The 22,308-nt window shown below is 55.4% G+C and overlaps 14 protein-coding genes across 24 annotated transcripts; 7 read left to right on the top strand and 7 right to left on the bottom strand.

Moving 5' to 3' along the window:
• Positions 1–7: 7 nt before the first annotated feature.
• KVP18_003987 (uncharacterized protein) lies at positions 8–1,982 on the top strand (the record flags this gene model as incomplete). 3 transcript variants are annotated; one of them, XM_067956179.1, is made up of 3 exons in its annotated part: positions 248–1,447; positions 1,472–1,811; positions 1,840–1,982. In XM_067956179.1, 3 exons carry the CDS (start codon positions 248–250, stop codon positions 1,980–1,982), a joined length of 1,683 nt encoding a protein of 560 aa, XP_067812732.1. The 3 variants fall into 3 exon arrangements, with proteins under 3 accessions (XP_067812730.1, XP_067812732.1, XP_067812731.1); XM_067956177.1 differs by lacking the exons at positions 1,472–1,811; positions 1,840–1,982 and having other exon boundaries at positions 8–1,459; XM_067956178.1 differs by lacking the exons at positions 248–1,447; positions 1,840–1,982 and having other exon boundaries at positions 1,481–1,834.
• Position 1,983: 1 nt separating this feature from the next.
• KVP18_003989 (uncharacterized protein) lies at positions 1,984–4,266 on the bottom strand (the record flags this gene model as incomplete). Its single annotated transcript, XM_067956181.1, has 1 exon — positions 1,984–4,266. One exon carries the CDS (start codon positions 4,264–4,266, stop codon positions 1,984–1,986), a length of 2,283 nt encoding a protein of 760 aa, XP_067812734.1.
• Positions 4,267–4,302: 36 nt separating this feature from the next.
• Positions 4,303–6,051, bottom strand: KVP18_003990 (uncharacterized protein; the record flags this gene model as incomplete). Its single annotated transcript, XM_067956182.1, has 1 exon — positions 4,303–6,051. One exon carries the CDS (start codon positions 6,049–6,051, stop codon positions 4,303–4,305), a length of 1,749 nt encoding a protein of 582 aa, XP_067812735.1.
• Positions 6,052–6,128: 77 nt separating this feature from the next.
• KVP18_003995 (uncharacterized protein) lies at positions 6,129–6,389 on the top strand (the record flags this gene model as incomplete). The annotated part of the gene is made up of 1 exon (XM_067956192.1): positions 6,129–6,389. The coding sequence occupies one exon, from the start codon at positions 6,129–6,131 to the stop codon at positions 6,387–6,389; it is 261 nt and encodes an 86-aa protein (XP_067812745.1).
• Position 6,390: 1 nt separating this feature from the next.
• On the bottom strand, positions 6,391–7,842 carry KVP18_003983 (uncharacterized protein; the record flags this gene model as incomplete). The annotated part of the gene is made up of 1 exon (XM_067956169.1): positions 6,391–7,842. The coding sequence occupies one exon, from the start codon at positions 7,840–7,842 to the stop codon at positions 6,391–6,393; it is 1,452 nt and encodes a 483-aa protein (XP_067812723.1).
• Positions 7,843–7,951: 109 nt separating this feature from the next.
• Positions 7,952–8,638, bottom strand: KVP18_003985 (uncharacterized protein; the record flags this gene model as incomplete). 2 transcript variants are annotated; one of them, XM_067956173.1, is made up of 1 exon in its annotated part: positions 7,952–8,638. In XM_067956173.1, the coding sequence occupies one exon, from the start codon at positions 8,636–8,638 to the stop codon at positions 7,952–7,954; it is 687 nt and encodes a 228-aa protein (XP_067812727.1). The 2 variants fall into 2 exon arrangements, with proteins under 2 accessions (XP_067812727.1, XP_067812728.1); XM_067956174.1 differs by having other exon boundaries at positions 7,952–8,584.
• Positions 8,639–8,658: 20 nt separating this feature from the next.
• On the bottom strand, positions 8,659–9,467 carry KVP18_004000 (uncharacterized protein; the record flags this gene model as incomplete). The annotated part of the gene is made up of 2 exons (XM_067956203.1): positions 8,659–9,283; positions 9,313–9,467. 2 exons carry the CDS (start codon positions 9,465–9,467, stop codon positions 8,659–8,661), a joined length of 780 nt encoding a protein of 259 aa, XP_067812755.1.
• Positions 9,468–9,711: 244 nt separating this feature from the next.
• On the top strand, positions 9,712–10,170 carry KVP18_003992 (uncharacterized protein; the record flags this gene model as incomplete). Its single annotated transcript, XM_067956186.1, has 1 exon — positions 9,712–10,170. The coding sequence occupies one exon, from the start codon at positions 9,712–9,714 to the stop codon at positions 10,168–10,170; it is 459 nt and encodes a 152-aa protein (XP_067812739.1).
• Positions 10,171–10,375: 205 nt separating this feature from the next.
• Positions 10,376–11,011, top strand: KVP18_003988 (uncharacterized protein; the record flags this gene model as incomplete). Its single annotated transcript, XM_067956180.1, has 1 exon — positions 10,376–11,011. One exon carries the CDS (start codon positions 10,376–10,378, stop codon positions 11,009–11,011), a length of 636 nt encoding a protein of 211 aa, XP_067812733.1.
• A 1,072-nt stretch (positions 11,012–12,083) lies between these two features.
• On the bottom strand, positions 12,084–14,259 carry KVP18_003991 (uncharacterized protein; the record flags this gene model as incomplete). Of its 3 annotated transcripts, XM_067956183.1 has the most annotated exons (3): positions 12,084–12,570; positions 12,598–13,252; positions 13,281–14,259. In XM_067956183.1, 3 exons carry the CDS (start codon positions 14,257–14,259, stop codon positions 12,084–12,086), a joined length of 2,121 nt encoding a protein of 706 aa, XP_067812736.1. The 3 variants fall into 3 exon arrangements, with proteins under 3 accessions (XP_067812736.1, XP_067812738.1, XP_067812737.1); XM_067956184.1 differs by lacking the exon at positions 12,084–12,570 and having other exon boundaries at positions 12,594–13,249; XM_067956185.1 differs by lacking the exons at positions 12,598–13,252; positions 13,281–14,259 and having other exon boundaries at positions 12,084–12,563.
• Positions 14,260–14,290: 31 nt separating this feature from the next.
• On the bottom strand, positions 14,291–16,006 carry KVP18_003997 (uncharacterized protein; the record flags this gene model as incomplete). Of its 2 annotated transcripts, none has more annotated exons than XM_067956197.1 (1): positions 14,291–16,006. In XM_067956197.1, the coding sequence occupies one exon, from the start codon at positions 16,004–16,006 to the stop codon at positions 14,291–14,293; it is 1,716 nt and encodes a 571-aa protein (XP_067812749.1). The 2 variants fall into 2 exon arrangements, with proteins under 2 accessions (XP_067812749.1, XP_067812750.1); XM_067956198.1 differs by having other exon boundaries at positions 14,291–15,835.
• A 10-nt stretch (positions 16,007–16,016) lies between these two features.
• KVP18_003986 (uncharacterized protein) lies at positions 16,017–16,856 on the top strand (the record flags this gene model as incomplete). The annotated part of the gene is made up of 1 exon (XM_067956176.1): positions 16,017–16,856. The coding sequence occupies one exon, from the start codon at positions 16,017–16,019 to the stop codon at positions 16,854–16,856; it is 840 nt and encodes a 279-aa protein (XP_067812729.1).
• A 42-nt stretch (positions 16,857–16,898) lies between these two features.
• On the top strand, positions 16,899–20,124 carry KVP18_003999 (uncharacterized protein; the record flags this gene model as incomplete). 3 transcript variants are annotated; one of them, XM_067956201.1, is made up of 2 exons in its annotated part: positions 16,899–17,747; positions 17,809–20,124. In XM_067956201.1, 2 exons carry the CDS (start codon positions 16,899–16,901, stop codon positions 20,122–20,124), a joined length of 3,165 nt encoding a protein of 1,054 aa, XP_067812753.1. The 3 variants fall into 3 exon arrangements, with proteins under 3 accessions (XP_067812753.1, XP_067812752.1, XP_067812754.1); XM_067956200.1 differs by lacking the exon at positions 17,809–20,124 and having other exon boundaries at positions 16,899–17,759; XM_067956202.1 differs by lacking the exon at positions 16,899–17,747 and having other exon boundaries at positions 17,842–20,124.
• A 38-nt stretch (positions 20,125–20,162) lies between these two features.
• KVP18_003996 (uncharacterized protein) lies at positions 20,163–22,194 on the top strand (the record flags this gene model as incomplete). Of its 3 annotated transcripts, XM_067956196.1 has the most annotated exons (2): positions 20,163–20,854; positions 20,883–22,194. In XM_067956196.1, 2 exons carry the CDS (start codon positions 20,163–20,165, stop codon positions 22,192–22,194), a joined length of 2,004 nt encoding a protein of 667 aa, XP_067812748.1. The 3 variants fall into 3 exon arrangements, with proteins under 3 accessions (XP_067812748.1, XP_067812747.1, XP_067812746.1); XM_067956195.1 differs by lacking the exon at positions 20,883–22,194 and having other exon boundaries at positions 20,163–20,858; XM_067956194.1 differs by lacking the exon at positions 20,163–20,854 and having other exon boundaries at positions 20,959–22,194.
• Between the last annotated feature and the right edge of the window lie 114 nt (positions 22,195–22,308).

Here is a 22,308-nt window from a genome sequence, read left to right as displayed (position 1 = left end):
CGCGATTATGCTGTCGGTTGAGGAGGTGGACGAGTACGTTGATGTCGAGCCTACACCTACACCCTACACAAGTCTGAACCTCCCCAGGCGGACACAGAACTGGGTCGGTTCTCACACGGTGTTTGACAGCAGCCTCCGGACGCCCGTAACGGCTCTGGGTCTCCACGCCGATCTGGAGCGTGCTGTCGTCAGCGGAATGGGCATTGATCAGCTGCTTCCGGTGCAGTCGGCAGCAATTCCTGCAATCATGACCCGAGCAGGACACCGAGACGTTTGTGTGTCAGCGCCGACGGGTCAGGGAAAGACGCTGTGCTACGTCGTGCCCATTTTAAACAGCATCCTGACCTCGCGGCTAGTAGCCTCGCTGAGGGCCGTGGTCGTGGCTCCAACTAGGGAGCTCGCGCAGCAGATTTTCTCCGTGTTCCAGTCATTCAACCTGGACGTCCATTGCAGATGCTACCACGGAGAGGCGACGTGGGTGGGCGAGATAGGAGGTCTGGAGGCGACACCCCTCGACGTGATGGTCGCCACGCCTGGTCGCCTGATAGAGCACTTTTGTCGTAGTGAATGCCAATCGGAGGTCTACAATTGGCGAACTGTAGAATTCTTCGTGTTGGATGAAGTGGATGCGCTTTTTGCGGGTGATCATGAATTCACCCGTGTCATTGAGGGCATTCGCGCTGTTCAAGTGGCCCCAAATCCCCAGCTCCAGTCGACCTCTGCTTACTTGCCTTTGCCGAAGTTTAGATGCACGCGACCGCGAAATGCTCTGCGCCTGCTGCTCTTCTCTGCGACGCTATCGCGGGACCCCTCGGTCTACAAGCGTGTCGGCCTCGTCAACCCTCACTTTGTGCTGGCGGAGGCGAGCGGTTCCTACGCGACGCCAGAGTCCTTGGAGCAGTACTATGTCCTGTGCACCTGTCGCACCAAGAACGGAGACGTTGATGAAGAGAAACTGAAGGTTCTATGGCACATCGTACGCGAGGAGGCCAAGACACCCGGCGCCAAGGTCGCTGTGTTCTGCCGATCTAAGGAGACTGTGGGGGCTGTGGCACATGCGCTCAACCGGCTGATTAAGAGCAACGGCCTGCCTGTGGTGTGTCGGGAGTTCTCCGCTGCCTTTCTGCAGCAGCGTCGAATGGAGATCATCGCGGGATTCCGTCAAGGCAAGATCAATGTGCTGGTGGCCTCGGACGTGGCCGCGCGCGGTCTTGATGTCGTCGACCTGGGCGTCGTCGTGAACTTCACATTACCAGCCTCTGCAGAGATGTACATTCACCGCGCAGGTCGAACTGCGCGCGCTGGGAAGGCCGGCAAGTCCTACAGTTTGTGTTCGGCCGTGGAGCACGAGCAACTCCAGCGAATCTTCGACGACAACCCTGACGGCCTTCGCTTCGAGTCCATTCAGGCTCTAGAGTCGGCGTCGTTCGACAACTGTCTTGGAGGTGTGTCGTTGTAGTGTTCGTGACAGAAACCTGTAATGGAGATCGAAGAGATCATCAGCACGTTTGTGGCCAAAAAGCGCGACGAGCGAAAGAAGCGCACTAAGCAGGAGCTGGATGTGGCACGCTCGACCGTGACGCAAGTGATTCAACACAACTTAGCGAAAGATAAGCGAAGTTTGAAGCAGTCTCGGAAAACAGCAGCAGCGAGGACCGCCAAAGTGACACAGGCAGAAAGACGAATCCAGCAGCTTCTGAAGACCGCCAAGAACATGATTGTACAGCTGGACCAGACACAGAAAACAGTGTTGCAACAGGTAAAGGAGAAGGAAAGAGCGTTCGGCCGAAAGAAAGAGGCCGTTTTGCGTGGTGAGCACCCTCCAGCAGTGTAACTCAGCCCACGAAGTCGAGGTCACTGCCCTGAAGAAGAGACAAGAGCGGCAGCTGGTCGACGTGCAAAAGGAACTTTCAGGGCGGACGGAGACCTTCAAGCGCGATCAATTTAGTTTTCTGGCTGACTGGGTGCGTAGTGTGATTTGAATCAGTCGGAATCCGTAAACTCCTCCTCTGACATTTCGGAGTAGCCGCCGATCTCCTCGGAGGATTCTTCCCCCCAAACGTCGCCTTCGCCAACGGCTTCCTCGTTGTCCTCTGGCTCCTCATCGGAAAATCCATCCAACATGTTGTCCATGTCGTCCATGCCCATCTCTTTAGCAAAAAAGTTGTCAAGGAAGTCGTCGATTTGCTCATCGTCGGGCTCGCTGTCAGAATGGACCTCCGACCGTTCACCAGCGCGGTGCCGCTTCTCCTTCTCAGACAAGGACATCTCCAGCAACTCGGCTTTCCCACCGCTGAGAGGTTTTGTCGGGTCAATGAGTGAGCCACCTGTGGGCCTGGTTGCCAGCAGGGGAACCAGCTCTGCGACGTCGCAGTTGCAGTGGCAGCCTAACAGATCTATCTCCCACAAAAGACCGTTCAGCGCTCGAGACGACGAAGGAAAACATAGCTCTGGCGCGTATGGAAGATTTTGCTTTTCTTTCCACGAAGCCTTTTCCTTCCGTTCCTCCCCCTCGATTATCTCGTCTTCATCCTCACTGTCCACAGGCACAACTTTCTCTGACTTTTTCTTGCCAATGCGTTTTCTTAAGGCAGTGAGCTCGGAGTCCTCAATGTCCCCAAAGGCTTCCTCTTGGTCCTCGTCCTCCAAGATCTTCTGGGTAAGCTCCTTGTTCTGAATGGTCCTCTTTTGAAGCAGGTTTCTTATAGCTGGGTGCTTGTCAGCTGCCAGGCAAACTAGCTCCAAAACTCCCTGCTGAAAAGCGACGTTCGTCACATGGGAGCCGAACTGAATCACCCGACGGATCAGAGCAGCGACTTGTATCGGATTCTCGTTGGCTTCAACGACGCGTGCAAGCAATCTTAACACCACATCCCGGTTCGACGCAACGTACGTCTCGTAAAAGGACAGCTGCTGGTGCAACACCACGTAGTAACTGCGGTCAAGGACTTGAAATTTCGACAGTAACTCGAAAAGGAAGACCAGTACCACCAGACGCACCTTGAACGCTGGTGCGTTCTTAACGAGTTTGAAGAGGCCCTCCACGTGTGTGGCCAGCCCCAGGCTCTCATACTGCTCGGGCTTCAACAGATGCAGCGTTCGCTTGATGCCAATCAGCAGCATGCGAACCAACCTTCCACAGTCTTCACGCAGCGCCATACCCTTGATCGAGTCCTCCGGACGGCCAACCTTCTTGTACTTCCGCTTCTGTTGGCGCTTTTGCGCCTTGGTCAGCACCTGGACCTTGCGCTCTGTGCCGTCCAGCAACACCGTGAGGACCTCTAGGTACAGTTTGCACACGCGCGCAGCTACCTCAGCGTCCTCCTCGAAGAGCTTCACGCTGGAGACGATGTCGATGGCGTGCATCAGTAGAAGAGGCCTTGAGCTATTCTTCAATCCCACCTGCGCCACGGCATCGATTACGTTGCGCTTCATACCCCTGTGCACGCGACAAACGTCCAGAAGAACGGTCTTCACTGTAGCGAACGCCTTCTTTTCTTTGTCGGCCAGACGCCTAACAATGCAGTCCAGCAGGGTTGCCTCTTGCTCAGGCTTTCTAACTAGCAGCTCGAAAAGAATTTTCAGAGAGGCCGTCTTTATAAGTGAAAGGTTGTTGGTGGTCAGCGTGTTGATGGACTTCACGTATAGGGCGTACGTAACCTTGAGGTACTCCTCGTAGTACATGAGCACCAGATGCGCCTGGGTTACGCTCACTCGGAACTTCGAGGGTGGTGGTGCTGCTGCTTGTTTCTTCTTCTCGACCTTTCTTTTCTTCTTAGGTCTGGGAATTTCAATGGTTTCCTCTGTCAATGCTTCCCACTTCTCCAACTGCTCTCGAAACCCGTTCAAAAACCTCAGCGGTCTGTCGGGCAGGATGCAAGACACCATGACGTCCTTCACCTTCTGACAGGCCTCCAAGCTCTTACGACGGTCTTGTTGGTCGCACAGCTGCAGCATTCTGGAGAAGGTGTGTGAGTTGGCCACCGGACCCTCCTCTAGAAGGACCTGCAGCGCTCCGACGCGATCCTTCTTCGTGCCCGCTGTCAGAGTGGTCATCAACCACTCCGTGTGGCGGTCAGCCTTAGCCCGTGCCAAAGCTTCCGCGTTGAACGTATAACCGTATTGGCGTGCAGCGACCTCAATCGCTTGGACAGCTGTCTCCCGGTCGTCGAACACGCTCTCCAAGACGGGAGCCCCTTTGAACGTGCCAGGGTCGAGATCAAACCAAAGCCCTCCCGACGAAACTAACCATTCCAATGCTGACATCTGCAAAGGAATTCGCTGTTTAAAGGTAGAAATTCGTTACAGCAAAACAAGCTGCAGTAACGTCAGCACCGCCACGACAAGCCGAATGCTACCGTTTCCGGCCTCCTGTCGCGATGGAGATTCCATCTCCATCTCTTGCAGCAGTTTGTACGCGTTCAACAGACGGATCTCGCTCCCATCTGCTGACTGCACTCGAGTCGCTGATGTCTTCAGCGCTTGGACTGCTTTGTCCAAACCCGCTTCCGGCCGTAGTGCGAGGCCATTGGCCAAGGCCGCTGTCACGAAGGCAGCGCTGAAGGAACTTCCGTTTTGCAGACCGATCTTGTTCGGGTCATGTGTTGTGAGCACGAGGTTATCGGTTCCTGGTGCGAACACATCGACGGAGTCACCATAGTTACTGAAAAATGCTCGCTGTCCGAAAATATCCGAGGCCCCCACAGAAAACAGCCGGGGCAGCTCGTAAGAAGCGGGATAGTTCTTTTCGCAGGCGGGGTTGCTATCTGAACATGCAGCATTCCCCGCAGCTGTCACGACGATGTGGCCTGCCTCCGTGAGTTTTTTCAGCGCCAGGTACTCTGCTGCCACGAATCTGCCGCCGCCGTAGCTGTGATTGCTGATTGGCAGCTCCTCGATGTGTGAGAGAATGTGCTCATAGGCACTCAACAACCCGCTGCTAGTGAAAATTCCGCTGTCGTCTGCTGCGCGAATGCAGTGGATTTTGCAGGTTGGACAGCCACCAATCAGACCCCGGCCATTATTTCCGATGGACGCTATGATGCCGCTCACTGGAGTGCCATGCAGCTTCACCTCGCCGTGGTACGAGAAGTCGAACGTTCCGTCGATGGCGTTGTACCCCTCACACGGCATCTCCGCCCCAAAGGCGGTGCCGCAATTTTTGATGACGTAGAACTCGTAGTCAGGGTTCCGAGCGCACTCGGTGTCCACAACCGCCACCGGTTGCACGTCGCGAGATGTATGAGTCCTGTGGCTCAGGGCGTACTTCCAGGCGTACATGAAGTGGGCTCCGAAGCCGCCAGCATTGGCCCACTCATAGAACGCTACTGGATCGTTGTAAGACTTGGATGCCTCTCTCCAGTCATTCGCCATCTCGCGCACGATGTTCTGCATCGGATACGGTTCTCGGATGGCAGCCTCCTCCACTGAGAGCACACAGGGAAGGACCCTGAACGCCCTGATGATCAACCCGTTGAGGAGAGACGTTGGTACTAAATCCACCATCAGTGATGGCAGGAGGGTGGGGATTACGTCAAGCACGGAGGGGTACGTTCCGCTGTCATCGGTGTGAGCGATGATGACGGCTGCGAGTGCCAACGCAAAGGCCACGCCTCGTCTCCGGAATTCGGGACCTGCATGGACATGAACATAGGCCTGGTTAGCGACAGATGTGAAGGCTACCACCGCAGCAGTTTCGTCCGGAAGCCCTTCGCGCAACTCGGATACTAACACGGCCAAGGCCTCTGTGTGGGTCAACTCGGGTGGCAAGCGTACAGAGGCTGCTCGGCCCATTTCGTGCACCCGACAGAATTCTATAAGGGTCAGATCCCCGTCTGTGAGGTCGTCGTGGTAGTTTTGGTTCACTATGGAGTCAAGGAGGTGAACCAAGCGCCCTGCGTCATGCTCCTGCGCAGTAGCACACTCGTCCCAATTAACTATCACATCCATTCCTTTGCCATACAGTTCTTCGCTGAATGGTGCCCGTTGTAGTGGTTTCGGCGTCTCCTCAGCCCACACCAACAGCAGCGAGCTGAGCCACAAGGATCGCATTTCAGTGTGCACACAGAATGACAGCGAGTGCGTCCGAGCGCCGGTGCAACAAATGCCACCGCATTCTCCCGCTATCCATGTACCGAGCTCCGAACGGCTCTGTACGCAAGTGCTGCTCTCAGTGTATCGCAAGAGCGCTGGTAGTCCGACGTGCCAAGATGGGCCGTGAAAAGGACGATAAGGTGCCTTACCGCGCTCCTGATACTTCAATTTTGGAGGTGTTTGATCACTTGCCTGTAGAGACCATTCAAGAGGCTGTTAGAAAGACAGAGGCGTACTTAAGACGGCGATTGTACAGCGAGAAGAAAATCGAGGATGATGGCGCGTTAGAATTCTAACTTATGGTTGGCAACACGAGGGCTCTGCAGAGAGCGGCGGAAGGACGCGGCCTAGCATGGGCTTCTCTTGGTACGGATTCTCGATGAGTACGTACTCGTCAACATGGCTGGGAGGAACCAGCTGGACGATCCCTGGACAACATGCATCTCTCCAAAATAGTGTCCACTTAGACACGGGCCTAGGGCTATCGGTCCCAGCACTCCCTGTGATATACAGCGGTTGTATGGACTCCACACCATCAATGGGCACACGCAGCAGCAGCGACATCTCCGGGGAATCCGTGCATAAGAATAGGCACAGGAGCACAATCAGACTCCACCACGCCAAGTCCAAGATTTGCCTGGCGCCGCTCGACAACAGCAGGCGGTCCGTAAGAAACGCAGCAGTGCGCATGCATGTGTCCAGAGCGAAATCTATCGCTGTGGACCATGCCACTAAGCGGTAGAACAGAGAGTACCGCCCGACAACTTGCTTGAGCACTTCGTTATGGGCGTAGCTCACGGCGTGGAGTCGAAAACGCTGCCCAAGATTTCTCATGACCTGTCGGCTGCATTTCATGATCTCTAGCGACACGAGCGCGTAGGCAACCACCAACGTGGGAATGCCCACCCGAGCGTCAACCTCACGGAACGTAACTATAACATACACGAAGCAGCCAGTAAGAGTAGCGTTGAGCAGGTCTAGCTCGTGAAAAGTGCGGTCGAGCACGACCCTGCCGCGTGCCAGACTAACAACAAGGGATATCGCCGCAATGACGAACAAATTCGTTGCGACAGTCTGCCCGAGAAGGAGAAGAGGCACGATACCGTTCCACTGGTGGCACAACGCGCTGAGACAGCCACCGAATGCAATTTCCGTCAGCTTGGACGCCGTAGTGGCTATGAAGGAGAGCGACGCTAGTGAGGGGAGGCGCCTAAAGCACACCACTTGCACGGCTAGGAGACATACCCACCCCGGCGCCAGCGCGAGACCCAAGCGTTGCAGCCCCGCGAGCTGGTCACAGTTCAACACACGATCTTCATCCAGCGCGGCCTCGATGATAACCCTTGGATCTCGCACGGCGTCGATAGCGCCGTATAGCGCCGCGCACGATGCTCTATGAACCACTACGTCGTAGCGGAGCGTTAACTCAGCGTCCTCCCAAGCGCCGAGCAGGACTACTGCCGTGGTGTCGGGGTGGCCCCCGACGATGCGGTTCACGCTGCGAATGTCCGCGGCGGCAGAGCCACAGGAGGCCATCAACGCTATTGAACTCCCGTGACTCTTAGGCTCAGTCCAAGCTTGCTCCTCGCACATAGACCGTCGAGGCACGAATCGTCCTCGAACCTCCGTGCTCAGAATTGGAAGGCTTCCGTGCACTGGGTAGCTCTCACAAGTAGAAGCCCAAAAAGAGTCGGGAGCACGAAAAGTAACACGTGCAGATGCAACCGCTGCCAGGAACCGCACACGCATGTGTGCTCTTAGAAACCGGCGTGCGACGCCAACGTGAAGCCAAAATATCTGAACTCATATCACGGTGGCTATTTCTATACTCGCGATGTTCCATGCGTGAAGATAAAACCTAATGGTTGTGGGTCTCGTGCGCGGCAAGAGAGAGCATGACGACAATCCCAGCCACGAGGTAAGGACTCTTGCAGTTCTTGGACTCGGCTGGAAGCATTTCAGTCAGAGCCATGTGAAGGAAGTTGCCAGCAGCGACCGCCAGCAGTCCGCTGCATCCCTCATGGTCCAAGTCAGAAAGAGACCCCAGAACCGCACCAAGAGGGCACGAGAGCGAAACCAATATGTTGTAGGTTACGACTTTCCTGTTCGAAAGCCCAGCAGACGTCAGAAGCACAAAGTCGCCGATCTCTTGGGCCAACTCATGCGCCAGAACAGCAACGGCGGTGGCCGGGCCTACACCTTGCTTCCAGGCAGCGGCCAGTACCAAGCCGTCATATCCATTGTGAATGAAGTCAGACACCAGGTTGTTCAAGGCCACTGGCTTGGCCGACCAACGAGGCATCCAGCGGGCGACATCTTCCAGTAACTGAGACAGCACGATGCCCAGCACGACCAAATGGAACGCGTAGCTGTTATCGTGCTGGTGAGGTAAGATGTGGAGCAGGGCGTCGCCCAGCAGCGTGCCCGCCCCGAAGGACAACAGCTCAGGCTGCCACCTCAGTACAGCACTGCGGTGTTTGGACAACAACATGGAGACCGTCGAAGTGACAGCTACAGCTCCGAAACAGCACGTCAAGGGACCCATCTGGAAAAACAAGACATAAGTTAGGAGTCTTTAAATTGATTCGAGTCATCAGTTCTCTTTTTCTTCTTCACAGTTAGCTCTGTCACTGGTCCCTGCAGGCGCTTCAGTGGTGGTGAGGGTTCTAACGCTTCACTTGCCTTCTCATTCTTCCATGAGTCGATCTCCAGGTTGATATCCTCCACCATAGCGGACAGGTCAGCCTTTTGGTCTTCAGATGCGCAATTCATGGTCTCCTCAATCACAGAACAGGCTCTCTCAAAATCGGCTAGAGCTCCAGCAGTATCACCGTTCATCTTACGGGTCTGCCCGCGAGACACCAGAGCGCTGCGAATGCCGACGGCGTCATTCAGCCTCTCGCTCATTTGCAGCGAGAGAGAATAGTCCTCGTCAGCTTCAGCCAAGCGTCCCTGAAGAACAAGGAGGTCCGCCAGCCGAAGTAGACAGAGCGTCATGTCCTCCGAGTCACCCTCCAAACATTTGGAGGCACACTCCAGCACATCCCAGGCGACCCGTTCATCTGTGTTTTCGCCAGCGCCTGCCTCCAGGACTGCCGATGAATTCTCAGCCACGTTTAAAAGCCCATGGCCATAGTACAAGTAGAACCGTCCTAGGGCCGGGTGGATTTCCGTTCCTACCTCCTCAATTCTGAGTCAAAGAAGCCCGCTAAGGCTTACTTCGCTTCCAGGGCCCTTGAGAAGGCGTCGCAGGCCTCCTCTGTCTTTCTGTCTTTGCGCAGATTCATTGCCTCCTGGAACGCCTGGTCGGCTGTCAGGTTGGCCTGACCTTCTGATGGCGGTTCCTCAGATGGAGGGACGGAGTCGGTGGACATTCGAAATGTATTTTATTATTGGGCGGTTACGACGCCTGAGAGTTGGGTCAGCCAACGGACCTGTGTGGCTGTCTGTGGCGCTTGAGGACACTGGTAGGGTCCAATAGCAGCGCGTGACACCTGCATTGAGCGATTGTGCACTTTAGTGTCCTTTAGTGAAAAAGGTTATTCTAACACCAGGCCGATCACCATTGCATACTGGAACATCCGAGGCAAGTGCTTCGTACCTAGGTGTCTGCTGCACATGACGGGCAGGACAATCGACTGCAAGACCTACCAGTCCCTTGAGCAGTGGGCTGCTGATAAGTTTGCCCTAGGCATGGACGCTCCCAACCTCCCCTACCTCATCAACAAGGATGTTAAACTTACCCAGAAAGCGGCCATATGCCACAAGTACCTTCTCCACCTGCTCCCGCAGGACATCACGACCAGCGCCCAATGTGAGATGTGGCAGGGAGTGGCTGAGGACGTCTCGATGCGCGTAGCCATGGCGGTGTTGTCAACCGTCAGTGACGATGAGGCTCGTGCAAACAAGTCGGAGGAGGTTCGAGATTGGTTTCAGAAGCTGACTCCCAGCATAGAGACTCAACTGTCGAAGCGAGAGTACCTCGTCAGCGATGAGTTCTTGCTATGTGGTGCGTACTTCTTCAACGCTATGGAATTCGTTCAGGCCTTTACGAAAGAGTCGTCACACCCAAGATGAAGTCCTGCATGCGACATGTCAAGTCGGTCGTTGTCCAAATTATGAACAATCAACGGGTGCCATCGAGCTGCAACCACACTTCTCAGTGGGTGTGTCCCTGTGCCGTTTATACGTGCACGACCTACTATGAGTTCCAAGTGATGATTTGTTGATTGAAAGCCCCACACCTTGTCCAGATTTAGATCAAAAAGGTAATTCTGACACCATGCCCATCACCATTGCTTACTGGAACATCAGAGGCAAGTGCTTCGTACCTAGGTGTCTGCTCCATATGACGGGCAGGACAATCGACTACAAGACCTACCAGTCCCCTGAGCAGTGGGCTGCTGATAAGTTTGCCCTAGGCATGGACGCTCCCAACCTCCCCTACCTCATCAACAAGGATGTTAAACTTACCCAGACAGCGGCCATATGCAACTACATTTGCCACAAGTACCTTCCCCACCTTCTCCCGCAGGACATCGCGACGCGCGCCAACGGTGAGATGTGGCAGGGAGTGGCTGAGGACATCGGCCTTCGAATGTCTATGGCGGTGTACTTTACGTTGGGTGATGATGAGGCCTATGCGAAGAAGTCAGTAGAAGTCCGAGAGTGGCTGGAGAAGTTGCTTCCCAGCATTGACACCCAGCTGTCGAAGCACAAGTACCTGCTTGGCGACGAACTTCTCCGTTATGACGTCGATTTCTTCAACTCAATGGAGATTATTCAAGCCTTCGACAAGAAACTGATCACCCGCAAAATGAAGTCCTACATGCGGCAGGTCGCTAAACACCCCAGCATGAAGGCTTTCCTCGAGTCTGAGCACTGCATTCGTGCGCCCTTCTTCGTCGGCAGGTTTTAGTTTGTGGTTATAATTCATTGTTCAGTAGTGATTCGACCGCAAATGCGAGGGTAGTTGACCCAGATTCTTCCTAAACGGCTTTCGGCGTAGCGGTTTCTCGGAAGTCTTTATGAGAGGTATCCGTGGTTTCTTGTGGACGGGGTTTTGGATGTTTGGCGCTTTCCGGCGAGACCTCAGAGGGGCAGGGAACTCCAGGCGACTGAGTGCAGCAAATACGGCGTCTTCGCAGCGCAGGAGGTACCAAGAAGATCCAGTGCCACGCGTTTTAGAGAACTGGTCTCGACATTCTTCCTCGGAACCAAACCACAAGACCAACTCATCGGACTCGCGGGGAAATCCAGCCCGCCAGCCCAGCTTCGAGGCCACATCGGACCACGGAGGCTGCAGCCATGCAATGCTGTTGGACGGGGCGGCAGGCACACAGGGATCACGGAAGGAACTGTATCTCCACGTGCAGGCTCTCACACGTCTGTGACTGGGGAAGCTGGTTGGAGCGAATCCAAAAACGACTCCGCCAGCACCCGCTCACCCGCCGCAAAAGCGCGAAGCGACGCGGCGGAGAGTGTTCCAGGTAGCTGCCCTGTCACCTCAGAGTGGCCGGCCGAGACCAACCTCAAGTCCTTTGCTTGACAGTCCGCCAGCAATGCCTCGTCCGGAGAGAAGTGGCACGTCACCGTAAGCGGTCGGTAACGCACTGTAAACCGTTGTGGAAAGTCCACGAAATCGAGGACATCGCCGTCGCTGTGGTGAAGAGCGAGGGTCGCTCACCTCAAAGGAACCGTCGACCTCGTGTGGCGGGCCCCATTTACCCTCGTTCCGTAGGAGGACACGTCTTGGAGTGTGATACCAGGAGGTCGTACATCCGTCGATGCCCAGGGATCGGCAGGCAGGTCGCATAGAATCTTGGCATGCAGGCGACTCACGGAGGCCTTGTCGAGCCGTATTATGCATTCGCCCCGTCCCACGGTGTAGGTGCCTGGCAGCAACCATAGAGGTCCAAGCAACGGAGCCTGTGTCGCGGCGAGTGCTGCGCTTGGCAGCAGCATCCACGGCATTAAGACTGTTTTTAACACTAATCAGGCGCGGGAGGCGGTGGCCGATCGGGCAAAGGAGGATCCGACGGGCGCCGAGACGCGGTCCGCCGTGGAGACCGGTCTGGGCGGCGCGGTGAGTACCTCCGTTCATCTCGGCGTGGGCTGCGCCGCCGCCGATCGTCTCTTCGTCGGTCGTCCCATCGACGTTCGTCCGTCATCACGTGACTCCGTTTGCGAGGATCTCCCTGGTCGAATCGGTTCGTGCGCACAGGGCTTTGATCCCTCCTCCGTGGCGGGGAGCGCCGCTTCCTCTGCGCGTTGGTCTCGCGCTCGGCCTCCTGCTTCGCCTTCGAAGCCTTCTGTCGATCGATTTCCAAAATCAGATCCTTCCGTTGCCGATCGATTTCTTCAATGCGTTCCAGCAAAGCCTTCTTGTTTTGTTCGGATGCCTGAATGGCCGCTCTGAGCCTCTTGAGGTACCTGGTAGTGAAGAGCTGCCTCTGGGCTCGAACACTCATAATGCGACTGTATGGGCTCGGAACCGCAACTCACCTCTCTTTACTGCGGTTGTGGTGCACTGCCGGCACTGAACTGCGATCCTTGGACGCGTTCTTCTTCTTCATGGCAATAGAGTGCGTATGGGCTTTAAAACTGGTCATGTCCAGCCGGTCCACTAGCTTCTCCCCGAAGGCTTGCATCCGCATCCAAGGGTGCTCGAGAGCCTCCGCTGCGGATATACGCTTATGCGGGCACCACTGCAGCAAGCTGAGCAAGAGGTCTAATCCGGAGGCATCACCTGCCCGCTCAGCGACTTTCTTCTTGAATACCTCGAGGCGCTCTATGGGTGGACTACTCGTCTCAAGCAGACCTCCCATGGCAGGTACTCCGAAAAGCGGCAGGGTTCTCGCTTCTGGCCAGTCGTCCAGATTAGGCGCTCCAAGAGTTTCCACCAACGCCTGGAGCACCTGAGGCTCCTTCTCTGCCATGAAGAGAGGCCGGTTTAGTAGCAGCTCAGCGAAGATGCACCCAGCGCTCCAGACGTCAATTTTCTCATCGTAGCTCTCCGACCCGAGCAGCAACTCCGGGCAGCGATACCATAGAGTGACGACCCGATTAGTTAGGTTGCCACGGTTGGGCTCGGCGAATCTGGCAAGTCCGAAGTCAGCGAGCTTGATTCTCCCCTGCTCGTCGATCAAGAGGTTCGCTGCTGTGTGAATCCCTAAAGCGACGCTCACTTTTCAGGTCCCTATGTATGATGCTCCTCTGGTGAATGTAGTCGAGCGAGCTCAACAATCCACGCATCAAACACCGCACTTCTTGCGGTGAAAAGAACTCACTTATCTTAGAGGCGCCTCTTGACTGCCGCTTCATCTCAATCAGCCCCGACAGATCATGGGGACAGTACTCCATCACCATCCATACCGAGGCTACGTGTAGAGGAGGGAATCGCAGAGGTCCGCTAGCGTACGGGACTGCGGCCTCCTTGGGAGGCGTTTGGCGGTCATAGTTGACCTCCGTGATGGGCGGGCGAGACGCGTGCACCGCCAAGAGCTCCACGATATGCGGGTGCTTCAGCCGTCTCAACAGCGAAATCTCTCTGAGTGCAAGCTTTGGGAACCCCTCGCGATCATCGCTGATGCGAATTTTCTTCATGGCAACAAAGCAGGCTTCGAGCAGTGTGCACTCGGCGCGCCGCTTACGGTACAGATCTTCAGCTAGCCACACCTCACCGTACGCACCGACTCCTATCTTCATGACTTTCAAGTACTGCTGTAGCCCAGAGCTCGACCACGGTCCCTCTGTGGGATGTTGTTTGGGCAGGACGCACGTTGTGGGAGGGGTGTCCTGGGGACTCTGAGAGGGTGAGTAGTCCGGTACCAAATTTTCGTGCTTGGACCTTTTCGTTACAGGCGCGAGTGAACCTATGTGAACCTCTGTAAATCCGCAGGGTGATGGAGGCCTCTTTCGAGTCACGACGCTCGCGGTGCCTAACCAACGAGCGCTAGTGGCGGGGTCGCTCCGCAGCTCAACTATCGTGCGCCTCTGATCCACAGCAGAAAGGAACATCGAGCTCAGCGAGGTCTTGGGTAGTAATGGCTCCTTTCGGATGGCGTAGTGCCCATCCAGGGTTAGCTCCACTGCGCGTCTGCTAAGGATCGCGTTCCGGTTCCGCTTCCGATTGAGATACTCCTGCACGCCCAAACAGCAAGACATGCACTCTATTCCTATTTTACGAAAAGCGTTTTTAGTGCTCCACTTCAGGTTCAATCTGCCTTATCGTCAGACTGGAAGGCCGCCACTGCTGGTCAGACCACTCAAACCAGCCTCGCACCGTCCGGAAGACTGAATGCTTCGCGCCCGTCACAAATGCTTTCAGCCCGTCGCTGCTGAATGCCTTCCCTGCTATAATCCAAGCAGGCTGGTTGGATGTCGCTTGCATGCCTTTGAACAGCGCAAACCCAGGAGTCCCGTCTTGTTGTAATTGCCGGTAGAAGGCTGAACCGTTCTCTCCGGTCGCCACTTTGAAGTACATTCCATTCAGTTCTTTCTCAGCCGCGCCTGAGACTTGCACCGGATGGGCAGATGGCGTAATGCTTTCCACCTTGAAGGGGTGCCGTACCAGCTCGAAGGGCTCCAAGTACGAGTCGCCCGTCAGCGCGTCCTTACGTACCTTCCAGAAGCGAGCCTCAAGTTCGCTGGTTTTTTGTCCTGGCCATGGTATGGCATGTGTGCCTTTCCAGCGGCCCAGCGTCTGCCCCAACCCCTCCTCGCCCACTTGTCGCGTCAGCAGCCAAGTCGTTCCGGCGTCCGGAGTCCAAAGGAACCTGGCGTCCCAAAGTAGTCGAGTTTGTTGCCTTGCCCGTCGCCCCGCCGATACCAACTGGAACACAGGGGCTCGATTATGAATGCCTGCCCAGCTGTAGAGGGCCCTGTCCAGGACGCCCTCTAGCCCGGTGATCTGAATGTCCAGCTGTCCAGGCTTGCCACCGGTCCATGGGAGGCAGTCAGGCATACTGCGAGACCCGTTCAGACCAGACATTGTAGCGGCCTCCGACTTTTCTGATGGGCAGCCTCTAGTCTCTACAAAAGGAGCTGATTGGTGAACACCCAACTCCTTAACGATCGCCAGACCGTCGAATTTTAGGACCGTCTTTCCTTCAATCGATGACTGGCTGACTGCGCTCTTTAAGGATTTGTCCTTTGTAGACTGTAAGCTCGCGACCAATGACTTGAATGAGCCGGATTTCGGCATCTGTAGTAACGATACTGACCGGGGTCTACGCGACTTCGAGCTCGATTTACTGGCATTGGACCTGGCGCTTGACTTGGCGCTTGACTTGGCGCTGGACTTGGCGCTGGACTTGGCGCTGGACTTGGCGCTGGACATGGCGCTGGACTTGGCACTGGACTTGGCGCTGGACTTGGCGCTGGACATGGCCCTCGATTGGGCGCTCGACTTCGGGTTCATGTTTGAGTTGGAACTACCGGCACTCAAGTCCGCGGACGCAGGCGGCTGGGAGTCGAATATAGCGGGTTGTGCTTCTGGGATAGCTCCAGTCTGCACGAACAGACCTTTCAAGTAAGATGGACTCACGCTTCCATCCGAAGGGGTAAAAGCTGCAACGTACTCAGGTCCATCCGAACACTCGTTGGAGATTACCCACCCGTACTCCGACTTATCGAACGCGCCGGTCGTGTAGTAGAGGTAGAGTGCGGGCCGAGCTGGCGTAATGCGTCGGTAAGTCGCTGATGCAGGGTAGGCTGTGATAGTCTCGGCTAAACCCGCCATAACGTAGATGCCGTTAATCAGAGGCTGAACGACACTCTCGACGCTCACGTGTCGTGGAATGTAGACTCCACTTCCCTGGGCGTCGGGGATGGTGGTGGCGCTAAGTTCGCTGAGATCGGAGGCCCATCCCCCGCAGAGAAGCAAGGTCAGACACAGTGTGCGTGTGCACATAAAAAATTCAATGTGGTACACGACTCGTCATGAAGGTCTCGACGGCGGTGTTGCCTCGCGGAAGAGTAAAGGACTGAACGCGGTAGTTCCTTACGAGTCGCTGCTGCAGTACATGCTCCGAGCTGCAGTGCCGTTCTTGGCCGCGGGTAGCTTCGGACTGCTCCTGGTACATGCAGTGGAAGCTGGTGGCGTGTTCTCGCCCATCCTGCAAGGGGCGAAGACTTCCGTGCTGGAATCGTCATGCTACCTGCCTTTGGTGGCGACGTGTATTGGTTTGCGTGTGATAGGTTCCGTGTGGCTGGCCACCTTCCAAGCGCTGCTCGCTGATGACGCGTCGACGCCTCGTGGCTTCGCCGCTGGGTCGAAGATGCTGGCGGTGGCAGCGGCTTTCCTCAACATCGGATCTGTGTGTCAGTTGGTGGCCTATATCTGGCTCAACAAGAATTTCAGCGAGCTGTGGTTGGAATCGTACCGAGCTGGAGGTTCGGACTGGCTGTTCCTTGCGGCTTCCAATGTGCTATTCGACATCGGTGTCATCATTCTCGGCCCTTCGCTCGCTCTTCTAGAGCGTTACCTGGGCAATGACGAGGAACACAGTTCTTTCCTTTCCAATCTGTCATCATTGTTGCTCGTTGCAGCTGGCGCCTTCGAGATCTCAGGGCTCTTTGAGAGCTGTGGAGTAGGCCCTATTCTAATGGCAGTGGCCTTTGCAGTTGCTGTGCTGCGAAGCTGCACGTTCGAGAAGGCCCTCGAAAAGAACCAAGTCATGTTGCAAGAAACAGAATTGGAAGCTGAAGTGGAGCAAGGCGTGGAGAAGTATGCGGACCTTTCACCGTATAACCTCCACTAGTTTTGTTTGGAACCCCACTAAAAACTCGAATATTCAAACGGCATGGAGAACCTTCCAGAGTCTGCTGTACGGGTCTGCAATGCCTTCCAAGCAACGTATAGTGGCGACAGCGAAAGCATGAAGGGCGCGGAAGAGATGTTGAAAATGCTGCACTTGAAGCCGGAAACGCCCGCTCTGCTGATGGGAATCATAGCCAATGAATTCCCCCTTCCCGAATGCATGAGTGACGCCGCCGAGGGTGGCATCCCGTCCGCCTCGCGTCTAGCGGCGGCAGTTTTCCTTAAAAATGAAATCCGGAAGTACTGGAAGGCTGACGAGGAGTGCGAGCACTATAGTGATGTCGCTAAGGCTCCTTTCTACCAGAACGTTTTCAGACTAATGACCATGTACCCGTACGAGTCCAGTGTCAAAGAAACCATGCTGGAGAGCTGCCGTCTGGCCGTCATCGCGGATTTCCCCGAGACGTGCGGTTCCTTCGCTAGTCAAGCGTTCGACGCTATCACGCAGCGAGACGACCTGACTAAGGTCGTCTGCGGCCTTCAGTTGCTTTGCGGTATTCTGTCGAAGTATGAGTACCGCGCCATTCAAGAGACTGATCGGGTTCTCTTGGAGGCTCTCGTGGAGAGATTCTTCCCCGTGATGCTGCAGCTGATTCGCGATGTGCAAGCGCTGCCTGGCGGTATATTTGCATCTGACGAAACCTGTCGCATCGTCCAAATCGCGATGAAGGCGCACTGGTCGTGTACTCAGATCGCGCTGTCGAGAGGCGACGAGATCATCAGGTCGTTCGATAGCTGGATGGAGGTCTTCCACCTCGTCATTCAAACTGCCGTGCCCGAGTCCTACATGCAGCGGACGTCCAGTGACCAGCCAACGGTGCTACCCTTGAAGGTAAGTGGCTAACGATTCCCTGCTGATTGAGGTTAGACGACCGCTCTCATCTCTGCTCCAGACGAAGAAGTGGGCTTATCAATCGGTCCATCGAATGTTCAGCCGCTTCGCATGCCCCGCCAGTTCCAAAGCCGCTGACGGCATCGAAAGGAAGATGGGGGAGCAATTCTTGAAAACGTGGAGCCTGTCCTCTTTGGAGTTGGTTGTTGGCCAGCTGCTGGCATCCCAGCGAGGCGAGATATTCCTGGGAACGAAGTTGGAGAATCTGTGTCTCCAGATCGCCGGGAAGGGCGTCGAGTTGTCGATGTTGTACAAGGCACTCAAGGCTCACGTCCGGCCGTTGCTGTTTGACGTGTGCTTCAAGTTCATGTGCTACCAGAAGTCTGACGTTGAGCTGTGGATTGCGGATCCTTCCGAGTTCATCCGACAGGCCAATGACATTCTGAAGTTCTTCCAGTCGCCGAGAGAGGCGGCTCGCGAGTTTTTGCAGCTGATCTGCCGACTACGTGGCAAGGACTGGCTTGAAGAGATCTTGCAATTCTGCAACACCGTTCTCGCGGAGGCTCGGGCTGCCGAGCCACTGCAGGCCAACAATCCTGTCTGTCCCCGAGTGGATGGTGCCTTACAGATGGTTGGGTGCATTGCTGACAGGCTCTCCCGCCAGAAGCGGAAGTTGGTGATTGAGCCTTTCATCATGAATTACGTCTATCCTCAATTGCAGTCAACAGACCCTCTCCTGCGGTTCCGCGCTCTGCACACCATCGCCAGCTTCACTGAGAACGAGGAGTTGGTACCATGTCCGATTAACAACCTCGAAAATCTCCGACTACTGTACAACAGGATATTCGAGCTGTGCGCCGACCAGGAGTTACCAGTGCGCGCTCAGGCGGGGAATTCGTTGTCCTGCTTCTTCCGATTCGAACAGCTCAAGCCTCTGATCACATCACAGCTGCCTCAGCTGATGGAGACCATTTTTTGCCTGCTGTCTGAATTTGATTCGGAAATCATCGTCTCCTCCTTGGACACGCTGGTTCATCAGTACGAGCAGCATGTACCCGCATTCGCAGAACGCCTGCTGAGCTGCCTCTCCCAGCATCTCGAACGACTGATTGATGGACAGGCGCTCGATATGGACGACGAGGCCTACATCACGGCCATGTCACTCTCGCAAACTATTCTCACGGTCCTACAGGCCTTGGCCGACTCCGGCCGCAAACAAGAGTGGGTTGCGGTGCAAGAGATACTGATGCCTTTGTTGACCAAGATTTTGGTCCCAGAGCAGATCACCTACATCGAAGATGCCATTCAAATGTGCGCCTTCCTTACTTACTACACGCCAACGATAGACGCTTCGCAGTGGATTCTTTTTGAACGCCTATACTCCTCTCTTTGTGGCGGGTCATTCCCCCATCTCCAGGCCAACGAGTCGTGGGCTCCAGACTACTTCTTTAAGATGGTATCGGTGTTCGACAACATGATATCCCGCGACAAGGAGACATGGCTCACTGGTCATGCCACCATGCACGACGGGCAGACGGCTACATACAGCCAGATGACTGTGAAGATCATCAGCACGATGTTGACGATGGACAACACTTTCGTTAGAGAAGCACACAGGCACGCGATCGAACTGCTCTCCATCGTGTTCGAGGCTTTCGTCAATGATCGCAGAATTGACTCGCTCGTTGAACCGAGCATTTGTTTAGTTTGGGATTACTGTAAGGAGAAGGAGTTCAATCTGGGCCCGAAGACGCGTAGCATGATATGCCGTTTCTACTGCATGGTCATGTTGTACAGTGGGCAGACCACTTTTGAAGTGCTTCAGACCAAGGGAATCACGGAGCCAGTCATCTCCGTGTTCACGACCGCTGACGTTTGCCACAATCTGGATGCCAAGCGTACGGCTATTCTGGCGATGTGCTTCATCCTACAAAATCTAGAGGAACCGTACATGCCCTCCAACGTGTTTCAAAGCGCAGGAGTGCTTTGCGAAGGCGTGACGCGCGTATTCGAGACGTACATGACGGAAAAACTGAAGCAGGTCGAACGCAAAGACGGGGATGATTATGATGAGGATAGCGAGCAGGAGCTGGACGAAGACCAAGACGCCGCGATGAGCGCCCATGAGAATCTGCTCATGCAGCTTCAAGACACTAAAATGGATTGGGACGACGACGATGAGGACTTCCCTGAGCATTACGACGGTAGCTTCGAATGTTGCACTGAGTCTTCTCAGAGATTCTCAGCAGTGGTTGGAGTCGATGAGACCCGCCTGCTGGCTCAATGCGTCGAGCAAAAGCAAGTCCTGTTCCAAACGGTACTAGGGCCGCGCTTACCAGCGTTGCAGCAACAGCTGATGCTGGCACTTCAGTCGTAAAATTATGTGTTGCATGTCGAAATTCGAATTCCAAAAGCATGCCGCCCAAGGAAGCATTGACGCAAGTAAAGAACAGAGACCTCTACGAGCAATTCGAGTTCGACATCGTTGCCGAGCTCGACAAATACCTCAACACGTTGGAGTCCGACAAGTACATGGACCGGCTGGAAGAGGGAACTCTTAACTTCGCAGAGGCGGCGCTGGTACTCTCAAACACCACTGCCGTATACGGGAAAAAGGTGGACTACCTGCGTATTCTGGCGATGGAAGCACTGGAAACCGTGACGTCCACTACTGGGCAAGTTCCCACTCGAGGCAGAGCGCGGAACAAGAGAGCGCCAGCGAAAGCGAAGCGGGACGAGGCCCTCGACTTGATAAGGGTGACTTGGGACGCCTTTCGCGACGACGCCACGATTCCTGCACCCGACAAGTCCTACTGTCAGGACACCGCTTTGAAGGTCGGATTGGAATATTGCTTGCCAAGAGACGAAGCTAGTGCGAAGCAGAACCGGATGACGCTGTGGCATTGCCACGTAGCTTCCGGTATGCTGATCATGAACGTGGATGACCTGAGCGGTTGTGGTCTGGACGGGGCGCGGCGCGAATCCACCGATCGACTTCCCGCCGTGCCAACGGCGATGGCAGCGATGCCCTCGGAACGGCCAGTCCTTAAGGACTCTGTTAGAGGAGACGGCCGGTTCTCATCTCTGAACACGCCTATGATGCCACAGTGAGTCTTAGGGGGCTGGGTGACGCAGACGCGTATCCGCATTCCTGGAACCTGACTCTAGACGCGCATCGGCAACTGATGTACTAGCAACAGCCAATCGTATGATGGTGGTACCAGAAAAAAGGCGCAACGAACCCATAGCGAAGAAGGTTACCAATCCAGCAGCATTCATGGACCCTCACGAAACAGCAGGGAAAGGCAAAGACCTTAAAACAGCTCGTGGTCACAAACCGCTACCTCCAGAATACTACGTCACCACGCCACACGCCGAGCTTACGACTACGTTCAACTTCTATGAGCTGTGCCGCTCTTTGTGGCGCGAGCCGACGTTTGCAAGTCACACCCAGTGCAAAGCACAGTGCCTCGAACTTTTCTGCGGCATGGAAGGAGAGGATATCCGGAAGTTAGTGGGCGACGAGGACACTATGAGTGACTCGGCCAAGCCGCAGCCACCGCAAACCAAGATGCGGTCGGTCCCAGGCTGGTCTGACCTCCGAAGACCCGGCATGACGTGTGAGATGAATCATCTCTCCGCAGAGTTTCTGGTTCTGTGTCCCTTTCTTTCCCCCGTGTTGGGAAGGAAGCAGGATGCCGCCGAAAGCTGTGCGGCAGCTAGTGCTGTGCGGGCGAACACGGCGAGGATGTCGGTATGGGCGGAAGACGACGAAGTGGCACTCAGTATGCGGAGCACTGCGCACCCGGCGACTCCGGAAGAGGGTGATGCAGACCTGGATCTGGAGGCGGACACTCAGATGACCAACAATTTCGAAGAGCCAGACGTTCAATTCGACGACGTCCTCTCGCGGCACTTAGAGACCCTAGAAGACAAGCAGGTTTCCGTTGCTGGGGTGTCAACGGAAACTGACCTCGAAGCAGAGCAGTTGCGACTCTTGCAGGAGCAGATGGTGGTGCGCCTGGGTGAATGGCAGCGCCAGGTGGCCGTTTGGGTGGCTGAGGAGGAGGTCGCAGATCCTTTCTCAGTGAATGCTTACAAGAAGAAACTCGCTGGTTTCGAGGGCCAACAGCAGTCCACCTTCCGAAGCATCTCCCTAGGTCAGTCCAGAAAAGAGGTTACTCGTTTATTTCTGACGACTCTGCTGCTCACTACCCACTCGCATGCGTCCGTCGCTGACGAAAGCCAAGGGGCACCGTTGAGCGATTTCCAGGTGCACATCCACAGCACTGACATGGATCTGGAGTTGGACGAGATCCAGAACATTCCCCCCCCTATACAGTCGAAACGAACCTCACCTTTCGCGTCCGACGACGACACGCCAAAGAAGAAGAGACCCAAGAAAAAAGCCCGCAAGAAAATGGCGGCGATTGAGTCGCACATTTAACGTGAAAGTACCTTTACTGTCGCAGCTGACATATCCAATAGCGCCGGACGAATATGGCCAATTTCGGCGACATGTCTACTCACATCACTGAACCTCGTGCCCGCGAGCAACAGA

This window comes from the organism of the source record quoted next (genome assembly GCF_019968955.1).
Source record: "MAG: Porospora cf. gigantea A chromosome Unknown PgA_NODE_140_length_34374_cov_346.267, whole genome shotgun sequence".
Taxonomy (NCBI): domain Eukaryota; phylum Apicomplexa; class Conoidasida; order Eugregarinorida; family Porosporidae; genus Porospora; species Porospora cf. gigantea A.
Note: the sequence above shows the minus strand (reverse complement) of the source record. Positions and strands in the feature narration are given on the sequence as shown.